At 43.9% G+C, this 17525-nt stretch overlaps 1 protein-coding gene across 2 annotated transcripts in view; it reads left to right on the top strand.

The window, feature by feature from the left end:
- Positions 1-17525, top strand: part of LOC126992519 (hemicentin-2-like) — a 167508-nt gene that overhangs the window by 73220 nt on the left and 76763 nt on the right. For both annotated transcript variants that reach the window (XM_050851313.1, XM_050851302.1), the window contains exon 8: positions 2774-2950. In XM_050851313.1, the coding sequence (XP_050707270.1) occupies positions 2774-2950 (177 nt within the window). The remainder of the gene's footprint in view (positions 1-2773; positions 2951-17525) is intronic.

Raw genomic sequence — 17525 nt, 5'->3', positions numbered from 1 at the left:
GAAGAGGCGGCGGTGGGCTGTTCTGTTTTCTTTCCCATTTTCCTTGATTTTTCGGTTCAGTAAACTTTATTTCGGTGTATTTTAAGCCGCATGAATTTTATTCACCTCCCCCCCCTCCTTTCTCTCTCTCTCTCTCTCTCTCTCTCTCTCTCTCTCTCTCTCTCTCTCTCTCTCTCTCTCTCTCTCTCTCTCTCTCTCTCTCTCTCTCTCTCTCTCTCTCTCTCTCTCTCCTCCCCTGTTCTGTGGCCTCTCTAATTTGTACTTTACTGTCTACTTCCTAATGTCTACGTTAACGGTTTTGTTTTGGTGCGGCATTATATATTTATATTTTATCCTATTCCTGGCCGTTAATTGCATAATAATTATGTACGTTGCTATGTTAATCTTGTACGATGGAGTATAATTTTCTTTATTTTTTGCTCCTTTCCCCGGTCGTGTATCATCTGCTCCTTCATCCTTAATTGTCTCTGAGATGCCATGTCGGTGCTTCTTGTTTCATTTTATCTTTCCTCTTACCTCTTGTTATCCTTTCCTGTTCTTGTCTTTCGCCCCCCTTCTTCCATTCATGATTTTGTATATTTTTTTTCTTTCTTTACTTCTTTTTTTCTTGTCCATGTTCTTGATGATATCCATGATATTCACTTTGTTTTTTTTCTTCCATTTGACCTCACTTCTCTTTTACTTCTTCCGTTTCTTATGCTCTCCTTCCTCCCTCCCTCCTCCTCTCCGTCTAAATTAGGGGCTCCCAACTATTATTTACCCATTACCCCATATTTCACACCATCTCTCACACATTACCCCGCATTGCTCATGCTTCCAGAATTATATTTTAGTACCCATTCTTTGAAAACTTATCATTTAATTTGTATGTTGTTTATTAGGCAAGGGTAAATAGCTGGAATAAATGAGGACAGAAAATAACATATTCATTATGTCCTAATTTGAAGCCTTACACAATGGGTATGATTTTACCTAGATTTTTTTCATGGTTGCCCTCTGTTCCCCCATCACCTCGCTAAAAAGACCTAATTACCCCACTTTGGGTAATTTATCCCAGGTTGAGAACCCCTAGTCTAATGAGTTGGCTGTCTACTTGTTGGCAAAGTTTCAAGTCTTCACTCACCTGCGCAATGAACTTAGTAGCCAAGTGTCCATTAGTCTGTGTGTGTGTGTGTGTGTGTGTGTGTGTGTGTGTGTGTGTGTGTGTGTGTGTTCTATTCGCCACGGCCTGATCACTAGCTGGACACGTCATCACCATCAAGCACCCTCTCGATTAGAGAGAACTCATTATAGTCGATCTCAGGGTACTGCTGGGACTTTCACACCCCACATACCCCGTCCCCCTTTCTTAAAGCGGGGATTGAACCTCCGCCTGCTAGGCCTTGCGGCCTGGCAGCGCAGACCATTAACCACTGACCTACCGGAGCGGTGTGCGTGTGTGTGTGAGAGAGAAGAAAGAGTAACTGCAAACACTTTGATCGGATATTGTAAATGTTTGACCCTTTCAATCATGATCCAGCACTACAGTGTGATTAAATCCAGTTAAAGACTGAAGTAATGTACAATATAACAATACAGTAAACAACCAACCTCTCAGTTTGCTACTTCAGCGTGCATAAGTTAAAGGAAAGATTTTATGCTGCTGTCAACTTGGTACTTTCCTGAGGGCAATGACGAAGATGAAGGTCGCGTGCCATGGCGTGTCCGTGTGTGGCAGCTTTCAGGCAGAGACACGTCATCGCCATCTTTCCCAACAGGCACCACAGTCTTTGGTCCATCACACCTTATCTCCGGCACTCACGTCCTTCATGTTTTATCCTTCAGTATAGTTCGCTCCTCTCTCTCTTGCTACACAGCCTGCTCTATGCGACATACCTCTTAAGTTTACGTCCTTCTTATTTCATCCTTCAGTGTCGTTCAGCCCTCCCTTTTGTCGGCTTTCTGAAGTGAGTGTCTTCATATAAGCCTTATACTATAAGTGTTACGCGCCCGGGAGTCGCGTGGAATAACTGTGTGCCTTTTCGTTCGATCATATTTCAGTGTTTATATTAATATTTATTATTTTCTTATTTTGTATAGTTACCAGCTATTAGGTCACAAGTTGCTCGTCTTTTCATGCTTTTCCTCTTAGTACCTTAAGCACCGATGTACCCCCATCCCTTTCTACTATCATTCGCTATAGTCTACACACTACCAACATCATCAACAGATTTAACATTGCTTCAACACTACCATCACGACGAAAACTATCACCCAATACCCTTAGTATGGTACCCATATATAAAATCATCAGTAACCTCCATCGCCTCCGTGGTCTAGTGGTCGGCGTTCTTGCCTGCTACTATGCGGGCCCGGGTTCGAATCCCGACCCGTGCTGGCGGCGTGCATCTCACCCTAGGAAACTTTGGGAAGTAAACTGTGGCATTCCGGGGTTTAACAATGGCCGGCGTCCCGGGGCAAATTGTTTCTTACCTACCACAGGCTCAAAAGGCCAACGGATCAGAGATGAGCACCGCAGCCACGCGCAGCTATAGCGTATGTATTCACCTTTACCTTTAGTAACCACCACCCTTACCACTACTACCACCACCATCATCAACATCACCAACATCACCACAACGCTAACCACCATCACCATCACCTCAACCACCACTACCATCACCACACTCACCACCACCACCATAATCACTACCACCACCACCATCACCACCACCACTACCACTGCCATCAGTACCGCGGCATCCTCTCACCAGCCTCTTCTTTCTCCCCGCAGACGCCCCGGTGTGCGCGGCGGGCGGGGCGGGGCGGGTGCTGGCGGCGGGGCTGGAGCAGCAGGTGAACGTGACCTGCCAGGTGGAGGCGGCGCCGTCCGCGGTGAGGTACTCTTGGGTGTTCAACAACTCGCTCACCTCACACCGGCTGCCCGGCGACCAGGTCTTCATCACGCCAGGTGTGTGTGTGTGTGTGTGTGTGTGTGTAATTCACCATGATATTATTACGTGCTGGACTCGTGACTGTGTGTGTGTGTGTGTGTGTGTGTGTGTGTGTGTGTGTGTGTGTGTGTGTCTGTCTGTCTGTCTGTCTGTTTGCGTGAGTGCATATATGTGTGTGTGTGTGTGTGTGTGTGTGTGTGTGTGTGTGTGTGTGTGTGTGTGTGTGTGTGTGTCTCTCTCTCTCTCTCTTTTATTTATTTAAACATACATATATATTTACAAAGACCCAAAGGTGCACTGCCGTGTGCTGCTTATTCAAAGAACATAGTCTATATAAGAGAAAAAATATATAAAGATAAAAACATACATTATATACATTCACATATATCCACACTGCACTGTCATATATATATATATATATATATATATATATATATATATATATATATATATATATATATATATATATATATATATATATATATATATATATATAAACTGCACTGTCATTTAAAGTGTCATTGGGGTAGGAAGTGTGCTGCTCCAGTGGTGGGCCGCCAGCTTAACTTCCTGTGTGTTCATCCCCCGGACGTGAGGGACGGTGGCCGTGAACACATTCCACATCCGGGAGACTCTACTCACAAAGTTGCGTTGGTGCTGGCTGGTGCGGGAACGTGGCACCTCCACTGCGTCACCACGGGATAGCACCGTTCTCCTGTCCCGCGTGGTGACTCTCGGAGGTAGACGTAGTCCCGCCAGGTGTGGCACTTCCTGCACCTGTGCTTTGTGGAGAACAACAAGCGCTGCGACGTCTCTGCGGTGTTTCAGCGAATCGGCGGAGCTGGGAGTCTCCGTCTGGGCTGGGGGGTCTGCAGCATCCACCAGTCGCAGCGCCCGTCGCTGGATGTTGTCGAGTCTCCCGCTGTGCGAGGCAGCACACGATACCCAAGAGAGGGCAACGTACTCTAGGTAAGGCCGTATCTGGGTCTTGTAGAGCAGGAGCCTCCCTTTTCTGTCGAGGAAGCTGGCCACCCTTCGCAGGCAGGAGGCTCTGTGGGAGGCCTTTTGGGCAATGTGTTTGATGTGGCTATCAAAACGTAGCCCTCGATCCACTTCCACTCCTAGAGTCTTGACGGATTCCTGGAGTGGGAGGGGGATGCCGCCAAAGCATAGCCTCCCCTCCACTGCTGGCCCGGCAGTGGGGGATCGAGAGACCACCATTGCCTGGGTCTTTTCCAGGGCAAAGGTCAACTGCCAGCGGGCACCCCACTCCTGTAGCACCTTCAGCTGCTAATTGACCTCATCAGCAGCTCGCCCACTGTCTTGTCGGGGGTAGGTGCAGGAGAGAGGGCAATCATCAGCGTAAGCTGAGATTGCCGGCAGCTGCTGGAGAAGGTCGTTCATGTAAATATTCCACAAGACTGGCCCCAGCACTGAACCCTGTGGCACTGATGCCTCCACTGGCAAGGACTCGGGCGCCTGCCCGTTAACGACGACCTGGAGCGTCCTTCCTTGCAGGTAGTCTCCCAGGAGCTGAAGTAGGTCGCCTTGGATGCCCTTAGCGCGGTGCTTCTCGAGGAGGCCACCGTGCCAAACTCTGTCGAAAGCACCCGCTATGTCCAGGCCGTCGTCAAGGGCGTCCTGCCAGCTCTTGGTGAAGAGCATGAGCAGATCAGAGGTGGACCGGCCAGGTTTGAACCCAAACTGTTGGTCCGAGAGGAGGTAATTGTCCTTGAGATGGCGACAGACTACGTCTGCCACAACCCTCTCGAACACTTTCCCCACCACAGATAGCAGGGAAATGGGCTGGTGATTTTTGGGGTCAGACCTGGAGCTCCTTTTGTGGACAGGAACCACTCGAGCCAGGCAGAGAAGACTGTGGTGAAAGGAGCAGCCAGCTCGTGGGCACAATGCTTCAGCAGGTGCGGGCTGAGGTCATCGGGGCCAGACGCCTTCTGGGTATCCAGCCCTCGCAGCAGGCGTTCAACCAGCACCTGTGTCACCTCCACCTTGGTGACGGTCTCCTCACATTGCTATACCAAACGAGGCGGTGACTGTCCGGGGTCGTCCACCCTCATCTTCCCGGCGACGAGGCTAGCCAGCAGCTGGGCTTTCTCCTTGCTGCTGGTGTCCACCGTCCCATCTAGCCTTGTAAAAGGAGGAATCGTGTCCTGGCGGCTGATCCCTTGCCTTTCCTTGACAAGGGACCACCAAGTCTTGTTCCCTACCCCTGTTCCACACTTCTTGCGTCTCATGTCCTCCTCCCATTTCCTTATGGCTCACTTGCTGGTCACCACCATTCTCCTGCAGGCCGCCCGGTGCAGGACCTTGTTTCGCCGAGTCGGGTTCCGTTTGTAGCGGAGCCACGCTGAGTACTTAGCGTCGGCAGCAACACGGCAGCGGTAACCAAACCATGGTTGGTCCGCTGGTCTGGTGGTGAACTCTCGGTGGGGCACGTGTCGCCTCTGGAGGTCCAAGAGGCGGGAAGTGAGGGCTTGTGCCATGCTCTCAGCCCCGCCTCGCAGCACAGAAGGCCACGCCGTGTGGCTCAGGTCACTGCGTAAGGAGGTCCACTCTGCCTTGTCCCACAGCCAGATCGTGCGGGCAGTGGCCTCGTCCCGAGCCACCCCCACATCCACCAGGGTCAAGTGGTCGGAGCTGCTTGCGAGTCCCAGCTGGTGACAGCGGAGAATGTCCTCCTGGAGGTCGGAGATGACGGGGTCCAGCGTCCCGCTCAGCTCATGAGTAGGGAAGGTAACGTGATCCATCAGGCCCTGCACTGCCAAGAGGGACTCGTAGGCGTCCTGTTCTAAGTGGTGGTTGAGGTCACCCACCAGTAGGACGTGACTGCAGCTGTGGGCCACTAGCAGGTCGTCCAGGTCCTCGGTGAGGTACCGGAGAGAGGCAGGCCTTTTGTCGTGGCGGGCGGTACATAGCGCACAGCAGGAGGGCAGAGTGGTTAGCCAGCACGACCCGGAAGAACATTATCTCCATTAGGGGAGGTGTGTCCACGTCGAGGTGCTGGGCCTGCAGACCTTCCTTGAAGCAGACAGTCACTCCGCCTCCTGCTCGCTCGTGTCGTTTCCTCCTGGCCCAGTGAGTATAGCCAGGCATCTTGCCAAACGTGGGCTCCACTTCACTGTTCAGCCAGGTCTCCGTCACCACAACTATGTCGGCACTATGTTGCAGGACACAGTTGTGGGTCTGGTCTCCGATGTTCGTTCGGAGACCACGTACATTGGAGGAGATGATCTTTAGTTGACGGCGGGGGGGTTGTGGCTGTACCATGATGGTGGGGGTAGCGGTCCGGCGTGCTGGTGTATAGGAGGGCTTCTCTTGGGGTGTCGGGAGAGAGGGGGGTTCCACTATCAGTCCGGGATGTGACTCCAGGTCCCCGGCTGTGGAAGAAGTGGGCGGGTCTGTAGTAGGGGCTGAGGCTGTGGTGGTGCTGACGGGAGGGTAGTGGCTGGAAACCTTCCCTCCGCCAGGATTCGTCGGAGGAGACGTTCCTGTCTCAGGTCAGAGGTCCTTGTGTAGCAAGACACAGCAGTATGTGCCCCCCTCTCTCTCTCTGATGTGTTTTTGTCATAATAATAATAATAATAATTATAATAATAATAATAATAATAATAATAATAATAACAATAATAATAATAACAATAATAATTCTAATTATAATAATGTTGATAATTACTGAAACAATGAAGAGGAACGAAGAATGATAATAATGACAATAATGATAAATAACATTAATATTTATCATAATCATTAATCACTGTCAATACTGATGGTTATTATATATATATATATATATATATATATATATATATATATATATATATATATATATATATATATATATATATATATCTATATATATATATAATGTTTGTCATCGCCCTCAGTAGTATTGTGTTATCGTAATAGCATTTTTTTCTTTTCGGGGGGTGGGCAAAAACAATAGTAGCAGTAGGGTTATGGTAGTAAAACATTAACTAAGGTAGTTGCAGTATATATTAATCCAAGCATATTAATCACCCATTTATTAATATTGCGGGCACATCTATTTCATCAGGGGTACTCGAGCACCTTACTCCGTTCCTCCCGTCTTTGATATGCACTAACGGGGGAACCTTCCGTGCTGACGACCTCTCGGCGCGCCCCGGCCTTCCTGCCACCCGATGTGGTGTCATGAGACATCCGGCTATCGTGAGACATCCCATCCTGAATACATACATGAATTTGGACACGGTACCCTGTCTTCTGTCGACTGCTTGTCTTAATCTGTCCCACCCAAGTTTATTTATTCTATTATAAAAGCAAATGATGACGCATATATGTATATAACTAGGAAATCAACAATCACTTCTTGTGACCTAATAAGCTTTGCATCGCTTTTTAGGTCCTCCTTGGTGCATGTTTACACTGAGATGCATCACTTAGTTACTCTATGATAGTAAATTTGGGTTTCGTGATGCTAACTTCAATGGGATGTATCACGATGCCGGATGGCAGATGACACCACACCGGTACCACCAAAAACTCGAGCTTCTCTTTCATCACTTTACCTCTTTTCTCTCCTTTCAGTTCTCAGAATTAAAGGAGGCGATAGTTATATCTCAACTTCGCCTCGCTAATTTAGGGTAATGACTGGATTTAGTTTATCCTCACGGCAAGAACAAAAATAGGATTTGCATGTCCATGTTAATGAAATCAATAATGGACTTTGCAGTCTTATACAAAGCTTTATTTTTATTTTCTCATAATTGGAAAATAGTAATGTGGCAATATTGGCTTCCTCTACCATAAATTATAATTGGAAACAGAATTTTTAGTTACCCCCCACAATAGTTGTTGAGCTCCTGTTTAACTTCCTTGCTGTGTGCGTAGTGAACATATGTTGTACTGAAAACATAGACTGTTAAGGCAGTATAGGGGGCCGAGGTGTTCTCGTCTGTCCCCCCGTGGCCGCCAGCCGCCGCTGTGAAGAAACCCGTGGCTTTGTGGTTTGTCTGCACGATCATTTCGTCTCACAGCTTAAAATTAATTATATTTTTTTTATTATACACCTTGTGGGTCACACCTTTTAAAAGGAAACAAAGATGACAAGACACACAAATATATATATATATATATATATATATATATATATATATATATATATATATATATATATATATATATATATATATATATATATATATATATATATATATATATATAATCAAATTTATTTGGTAAAATGACGAGCAAAACAGAAGCTCAGCTTAAATCAGTTATATATTCAAACATTTTTCTTTAGTGTCACCCTAAACACCAAACATTTACTGGACTACATTACGAAATCCATTTGTGTGTCTTGTCATCTTTGTTTCCTTTTAAAAGGTGTGACCCACAAGGTGTATAATAAAAAAATAAAATTAATTTTAAGCTGTGAGACGAAATGATCGTGCATATATATATATATATATATATATATATATATATATATATATATATATATATATATATATATATATATATATATATATATATATATATATATATATATATATATATATATACTTCTGGCATCTAGCCAAAAACATCTCTTCCAACTTCACTTCTTCATCTTTCCCTCCACTCCACAGTCCTGACGGCAACACTGCCGTCTCATCTATCTCTAAGGCTGAACTCTTCTCTCAAACTTTTTCTAAAAACTCCACTCTGGACGATTCTGGGCATATTCCTCCTACTCATCCCCCCTCTAACTCCTTTATGCCTGTTATAAAGATTCTTCAAAATGATGTTTTCTATGCCCTCTCTGGCCTCAATCCTCAGAAGGCTTATGGACCTGGTAGAGTGCCTCCTGTTGTTCTTAAAAACTGTGCCTCCGTGCTGTCACCCTGCCTGGTCAACATCTTTCGCCTCTGCCTGTCAACATCTACGTTTCCTTCCTGCTGGAAGTATGCCTTCATACAGCATGTGCCTAAGAAAGGTGACCGTTCCAATCGATCAAACTACCGTCCTATAGCTTTACTTTCTTGTATATCTGAAGCTTTTGAATCAGTCCTTAACCGGAAGATTCAAAAGCACCTTTCCACTTCTGACCTTCTATCTGATCGCCAGTATGGGTTCCGCAAGGGGCGTTCTACTGGTGATCTCCTAGCCTTCTTAACTGACTCTTGGTCATCCTCTCTTAGTCGTTTCAGTGAAACCTTTGCTATTGCGCTGGACATATCAAAAGCTTTTGATAGGGTCTGGCACAAATCTTTGCTTACCAAACTACCCTCCTACGGTTTCTATCCTTCTCTCTGTACCTTTATCTCCAGTTTCCTTTCTGACCGTTCTATTTCTGCTGTGGTAGACTGTCACTGTTCTTCCCCTAAACCTATTAACAGTGGTGTCCCACAGGGTTCTGTCCTATCTCCCATTATCTTTCTGTTGTTCATTGATGATCTTCTTTCTAAAACGAACTGTCCTATCCATTCCTACGCCGATGATTCCACTCTGCATTACTCAACTTCTTTTGATAGAAGACCCACCCTACAGGAGCTTAATGACTCAAGGCTGGAGGCTGCAGAACGCTTAGCCTCAGACCTTACTATTATTTCCGATTGGGGCAAGAGGAACCTGGTGTCCTTCAACGCCTCAAAAACACAGTTTCTCCACCTATCTACTCGACACTATTTTCCAAACAACTATCCCCTATTCTTTGACAACACCCAGCTATCACCTTCCTCAACACTAAACATCCTCGGTCTATCCTTAACTCAAAATCTCAACTGGAAACTTTATATCTCATCTCTTACTAAATCAGCTTCCTCGAGGCTGGGCGTTCTGTACCGTCTCCGCCAGTTCTTCTCTCCCCCGCACAGTTGCTGCCCATATACAGGGGCCTTGTCCGCCCTCGTATGGAGTATGCATCTCATGTGTGGGGGGGCTCCACTCACACAGCTCTTCTGGACAGAGTGAAGGCTAAGGCTCTTCGTCTCATCAGCTCTCCTCCTCATACTGATAGTCTTCTACCTCTCAAATTCCGTCGCGATGTTGCATCTCTTTCTATCTTCTATCGATATTTCCACGCTGACTGCTCTTCTGAACTTGCTAACTGCATGCCTCCCCCCCTCCCGCGGCCCCGCTGCACACGACTTTCTACTCATGCTGATCATTATACTGTCCAAACCCCTTATGCAAGAGTTAACCAGCATCTTCACTCTTTCATCCCTCACGCTGGTAAACTCTGGAACAATCTTCCTTCATCTGTATTTCCTCCTGTCTTCGACTTGAACTCTTTCAAGAGGAGGGTATCAGGACATCTCTCCTCCCGAATTTGACCTTGCTTTTGTACACCCCTTTTTTTTTTTAGGAACAGCGAGTAGCGGTCTTTTTTGTATTATTGTTTTCTTTTTTTGTGTGCCCTTAAGCTGCCTCCTTTGTTGTAAAAAAAAAAAAAAAATATATATATATATATATATATATATATATATATATATATATATATATATATATATATATATATATATATATATATATATATATATATATATATATATATATATATATATATATATATATATATATATATATATATATATATATATATATATATATATATATATATATATATATATATATATATATATATATATATATATATATATATATATATATATATATATATATATATATATATATATATATATATATATATATATATATATATATATATATATATATACCACCATTACCACCTCCACCACTTCTACCACTACCACACCACCAGTACCACCATAATCATTACCACCACTACTCCCACCAATACCCACCATAACCACAACCACTACCACCATAATCATTACCACCACTACCACCACCAACAACAACACCATTGCAACCACTACCATCACTATTACCACCACCATAACCACCACCCATCACTACCACCACCTCCACCAACACCAGCAACACCAGCAATGACAAAACAACAACAACAACAACAACAACAACAACAACAACAACAACAACAACAACAACAACAACAACGCCGTCTCCACCAACACCAACACCACCTTCAACAACAACGACACCGCCACAGTCCCCTCCGCCACCACCACCAGTAAACAAACAAGCCAACAGTAAGCAAACAGACCACCAGTAAACGCCCCGTACATATTAAAAGAGTTAATTTACACTTTTTTTGCAACAAAACATTGTTCATCAACAGAAAGAAAAGAAATTACTTTTTTTTTTATATTTCGGCAAAGAATTTAGTAATGTAAAAAGATTTTTGTCTCAAGGTGTTTGCAGTGTAGTGGAAGTTGTGATGGTTCCAGTTGTGATGATGGTGGTGGCGGTTATAACAGTGGTGGTGGTGGTGCAGGGAGGGGGGGGGATGGAGGCGAGTGGCAACCTCCTTCCCTTTGCATATTTGATGTGGCTGTAACTTGAAGGCATTATCGTTATTCAGTGAAAGAGTCTCCTTACACACACACACACACACACACACACACACACTGGCTGAAATGCCAGTATCAGTGTTGATAGAGCAGTTCGAATATTTATATCGTTTTGTTGAACCTCACGACGACGCAGCACCTAAAATCTAATTATAACAAGTATGTTCACGTGCAGGAGAGGCGTGGCAGAGAAGTGACGTCATATTGCCTCGGTGAGTCCGGTGACATAAAACGGAGAAATTGATGGGTGACTTGTATTTTTTTTTATTTTGTCCACTGTATACTACCTTTTCAGTTATACTTTTTTTTTCTTTATTAACTGCAAATATACCATTCTTATTTAACAAAAAAATCAAATAAGTAGTAAGATTAAAGTGTTATTTTTTCTCTCTATTTTTGTGTTCTTATAGTTTACATAGTTAATAATACTGGTGAGAGGGGTGGCGAATTTACACTACTTTATTAGTAAATTACTGTGTAATATAATCATTATATATATATATATATATATATATATATATATATATATATATATATATATATATATATATATATATATATATATATATATATATATATATATATATATATATATATATATATATATATATATATATATATATATATATATATATATATATTGACTGAAGTAATTACTTACTTAGTAATTTTTAATAATTAACTGAGGAAAGGAGCTGACACCCTGCCTGGTCAAACTCTTTCGTCTCTGCCTATCAACATCTAACTTTCCTTCCTGCTGGAAATACGCCTTTGTACAGCCTGTGCCTAAGAAGGGTGACCGTTCCAATCTATCAAATTACCGCCGTATAGCTTTACTTTCTTGTCTATCTAAAGCTTTTGAATCAATCCTTAACCGGAAGATTCAAAAGCACCTTTCCGCTTCTAACCTTCTATTAAATAATCAGGGGTCGGCAACCTTTGGCACGCGTGCCAGACTTGGCACCCAGAGTGCTTGCCTATGGCACGCCACATGATTCGAAGAAGCAAAGAAAAAGTTAAAAAACAGAATAATGAGAGAGAGAGAGAGAGAGAGAGAGAGAGAGAGAGAGAGAGAGAGAGAGAGAGAGAGAGAGAGAGAGAGAGAGAGAGAGAGAGAGAGAGAGATGTGAATTGTACATCCTTACTTTTATCACAGTTTAAGTTTCCGAACGATTTTAAATCATTTTTATCTATGATACATTGAATTAAAACGAAAATGTTTCGTACCCGCGATGAGGAATACGTGAGTACAACGAGATGTAAACGAGTATGAGACACGTTGCCGCTGCTGACGCATCAGTCACGCAGCGGCAGCGTTGCTATTTCTGCTTCAGTAACTATTTAGCCGCCGTGAGTGACACTCTTTCTAGTTACTGTCGCCATGGCTACTGCGAAAAAAGTCAAGCTTGATGTCCGATCATTTCAGTCATCATGGACAAATGACTTTGGATTTATTCAGCAGAATGATCGTGCTGTGTGTGCTCTCTGCTGCGAGAATGTCGTGTGCCGCACATCGAGTGTTAAAAGACACTTAGAAACAAGACACGAGAAGACTTTCAAGGACAGTACAGACAAGGCTGAAGCGATTAAGAAAGCAGTACCGCGCTATGAGAAACAAAGTAATGTGTTTAAGAACCTGAGTGATAGCAAAAACAATGCAACTGAGGCCAGTTACAAACTAGCTCTGTGTATTGCCATGCATGGAAAGCCTTTTACTGATGGAGATTTTATAAAAAGCAGCTTTCCTAGAGTGCTCTGAGGTGTTATTTGATGGCATATCAAACAAACACATGATCATCTCAAGGATAAAAGACATGCCTGTCTCAGCTAAGACCGTGGAGAGACGTATTTCTGAAATGGCTGCTAATGTAAGTGAGCAGCAAACTGTTCCTTTAACAACTACACCTGTGTTCAGTGTGGCCCTGGATGAAAGCGTGGATATAAATGACATTCCCCGCTTGGCTGTTTTTGCCAGGTATAGTGACACAGAGATACACGAGGAGCTGTGCTGTCTTAAACCTATGTGTGGCACTATCAAGGGAGAGGACATACTGAAGACATTCACTGATCATTTTGAGGACAGAGGGGTTGACATAAGAAAGATTTTTGCAGTTACAACGGATGGTGCCCCTGCCATGGTAGGAAAAAACAAGGGTTTTACTAAGATGGTTGAGGATAAAATTGGGCACCCCATTCTGAAATTGCACTGCATAATTCATCAAGAAAATTTATGTGCCAAGATCTCGAGCTCTGATCTCAACAAAGTGATGCTACTGTTACAAAAGTAGTGAATTATCTTGTTGCACACTCTTCTCTTACGCACAGGCAGTTTCAAGCTTTCCTTGAAGAGGTGGACAGTGCTTACAAAGATATACCCTTGCACAGCAGTGTTAGGTGGTTAACCTGTGGGAAGGTATTGGAGAGATTTGTGGAATGCTTTGATGAAATAAAGATTTTTTTATCAGAAAAAGGCCAAGACTATCCTGAGCTGGAGGACAGAGACTGGACTGTGAAACTTATGTTTCTCTCAGACATCACCAAACATCTAAATGACCTCAATCTTATCTTGCAAGGTGCAGGAAAAACAGTGATGGATTTGTATGATATTTGGAAGGCATTTGTTGCAAAGCTTGCAGTTTACTCATCAGATATCAAAACTGGTTATTTCCGTTACTTCAAAAACTTGAAGAACTTATCTGCAATACGCTTTATAATGTGGGAAAAAATAACACCTGGCACGCAAGGTAGTAAAAGAAAAGGCATTAATTAGGCTTGGCACTCTATGTTCAAAAGGTTGCCGACCCCTATTTTATTTGATCGCAAGTATGGTTTCCGTAAGGGGTGTTCTACTGGCGATCTTCTTGCTCTTTTAACTGACTCTTGGTCATCCTCTCTTAGCCGTTTCGGTGAAACTTTCTCTGTTGCGCTAGACATATCGAAAGCCTTCGATAGAGTCTGGCACAAGTCTTTGCTTTCTAAACTGCCCTCTTTCGGATTATATCCCTCTCTCTGTTCCTTTATCTCCAATTTCCTTTCCGGCCGTTCTATCTCTGCGGCGGTAGACGGTCACTGTTCTTCTCCTAAACCTAGTAACAGCGGTGTTCCACAGGGCTCTGTCCTATCACCCACTCTCTTCCTGTTATTCATCAATGATCTTTTTTCCATAACAAACCGTCCTGTCCACTCATACGCCGACGATTCTACTCTACATTATTTAACTTCTTTCAATAGAAGACCATCCCAACAGGAAGTACTTGACTCCATACTGGAGGCTGCAGAACGCTTAACCTCAGACCTTGCTATCATTTCCGATTGGCGTAGAAGAAACCTTGTGTCCTTCAATGCCTCAAACACTCAATTTCTCCACCTATCAACTCGACGCAATCTTCCAAACACCTATCTCCTTTTCTTCGACAACATTCAGCTGTCACCTTCTTCAACACTAAATATCCTCGGTCTATCCTTAACTCGAAATATTAACTGGAAACTTCACATCTCCTCTCTCACTAAATTAACTTCCTCGAGGTTGGGCGTTCTGTATTGTCTCCGCCATTTCTTCTCCCCCACGCAATTGCTATCCATATACAAGGGCCTTGTCCGCCTTCGTATGGAGTATGCATATCACGTGTGGTGGGGCTACACTCACACAGCTCTCTTGGACAGAGTGAAGTCTAAGGCTGGGTTCACACGAGACACTTTTAGTGGTAAGTGGCCGCCACAAAAAGTGGCCACCACAAAAAATGGTCGCCACGAAAAATGGTGGGTGGGTGCACCATGCACACGAGCCACTCGGTGGCGGCCACTAATGAGGTCAGCACGTGGGGTTATGGATCTCGTAGAGGCAGCAGCTGTCTGTGCTTTCTTGGGAAAAAGCGCTGAAGAAAGTACTGCCATGGGTTCACCCCATATATACTTTGCAACAAACTACTGCGTGTAGCATTCCGCACATTATTTACAGAGCTAAAAGAACACGATAATTTTTTTACTACTTCAGGAGGTCACAGGATACGTTTAATCATCTTATGACAATAATTGGTCCACGTATAACACGGCAGGACATCAACATGAGGAATTGTGTCCTAGTAGATGAGAGACTTGCGGTAATTTTAATAAGATTGAACATGAATAATATTAAGTCACATTAGATGTAATTTATTGACATAATTCAGCAGTCTTTGCGGTTACATAACATTTTCCCCTTTCTACTTCCGGGTAAATAAAACTACCACATTCAGTAATTAATCCATACCAGAATCAATTAATATGCAAAACTGTGAAACGAAATGAAACATTAGTTATGAAAGCATATGAGCTTATCCATTATATCTTGAAAACAATTTATGCGTGAAGGTCATACTTATACATCATTATGACAGTTAAAGTTCAGGTGTTCAAGAGTCAAGACAGAGGGAAAGCGGCGGGTGGCAGGGTGGTGGTCACCTCACCGATAGTGGCTCGTGTGCACGCTGCCATTTGAAACAACGGTATCTATCGCTGGCCACAGTGGCGTGGTCGGAAAATGGCTCCGCCCGCCACAACTCGCCACTGTTTTGTGGTGACCACAAAAAAGTGGCCCGTGTGCATGCACCCATAGAGATGTGTGTGTTCTATTTTGACCATTATTTTGTGGCGGCCACTGACCACTAAAAAGTGGCTCGTGTGAATCCAGCCTAAGGCTCTTCGTCTCATCACTCACCTCCACCTCCGCCCCCTCCCCGGTAAAGAAAGTGTCACAAGAAAATCTGGCATCACTAAGCACCATTGCCAGATTGTCGTACTCAGAGCATCGTATTTACTGGTTTCTGACCCTTAACTATTGCCCAGAAGCACTAATAATGAATCATTATGACTATAACAATATATGGATCCAGTTATCGGGGCCCAAGAGAGAGTTTTTGTATCGGAAATCGGCAAACATAAGAGGCTGAGGACGACTTGCTCCCAAGCTATAGGTTGCTTCGTTTCCCGTTATACTCCGTAGTCATGTTTTCCCATGATGACTACCTCTCTCTTCTCCACCTCCTCAACCATTGTCAGCAGCTCCGACTCATGCACTGAAACTCGGCCGCCGCATTTTCCTTAGCGGTTCAACCATTTTCTGGGTAAAAGTACTTTCCTGCCGTGTGTAAGGTGAGGGTTATCGTACTCAGAGCATAGCATTTACCGGTTTCTGACCCCTAAGTTGCCTAACTATTTTCATGGCGCCACTATAAACACTTGCCTGCGCCAATACGGGCAGGGGCCGACTCCCATCCAGGCCCCTCAAGTAAGCCTACCGGCGCCATAGGCTTGAAAAAAAAAATAGGATCTAACTCGTTTATCGATAACTATAAATGAGTTTCGTTATTGCAGCCCAGAAGACCGTTTTGAGGTAGGAAGTCGGAAATATAAGCGGCTGAGTACGACAATCTGACAACGTTGGCCGCCACAGCTGAGTGGGGCAGCCGTATGATTGGCTGAAAAATTTTCAAAGGATTGCTGTTATTGGCTGTCGAGTCTGATGACATCATCGTGGCGCTTACCCAATCAGTTGGCTTTTTGCAGTAGCGAGGCCCGAGCGATATCGTCAAGTCTCCTCTTTGGATCTAAATTTAGCGATGTCGTTCGGGCAAACGCTCGGTAACGATAGCGATGTCACTAAGCAGTAAGCAGCCTTCTCTTTGGATCCGGCCCCTGATTCACTAACGCCTCGCAGATACGAGTCTTAAGTGGATCCAATATGGTGGAGATAAAAATGTCCTATCTTGCGATTCACAAACTTTTCTCAATTACAGTAGCTATGAAACTATGAACTGGGTGATGATTCAAACCTTAACAGGTGTTGCTAGGTTGCTATTTTACCAGCAATATGTTACCATATGATGGAGATGAGCACCGAGGCCACACACAGCTATGCGTATGCCCCAACTTAACCCTACCTTTACTAGACACATCACCTGTAACACCCAGTAAAACTAGCAAAATAAATAAATATAATACCTTAATACAGTAAATATCATTGAGACAAGAATGAGCCATGGAGTGACTAAACAATAACCCAAATATCCAACAAACATATAATGCATGTTGCAAAGAATGGGTAATTGCTTAGCAGGAGCAGTCTATTTGAGATGCATACTACTTATTTCCTGGTATGTTATGATGCTTTTTCATG

The sequence above is a fragment of the Eriocheir sinensis genome, chromosome 7 (assembly GCF_024679095.1).
Source record: "Eriocheir sinensis breed Jianghai 21 chromosome 7, ASM2467909v1, whole genome shotgun sequence".
Lineage (NCBI taxonomy): Eukaryota > Metazoa > Arthropoda > Malacostraca > Decapoda > Varunidae > Eriocheir > Eriocheir sinensis.
This window is presented reverse-complemented; position numbering and strand designations above follow the sequence as displayed.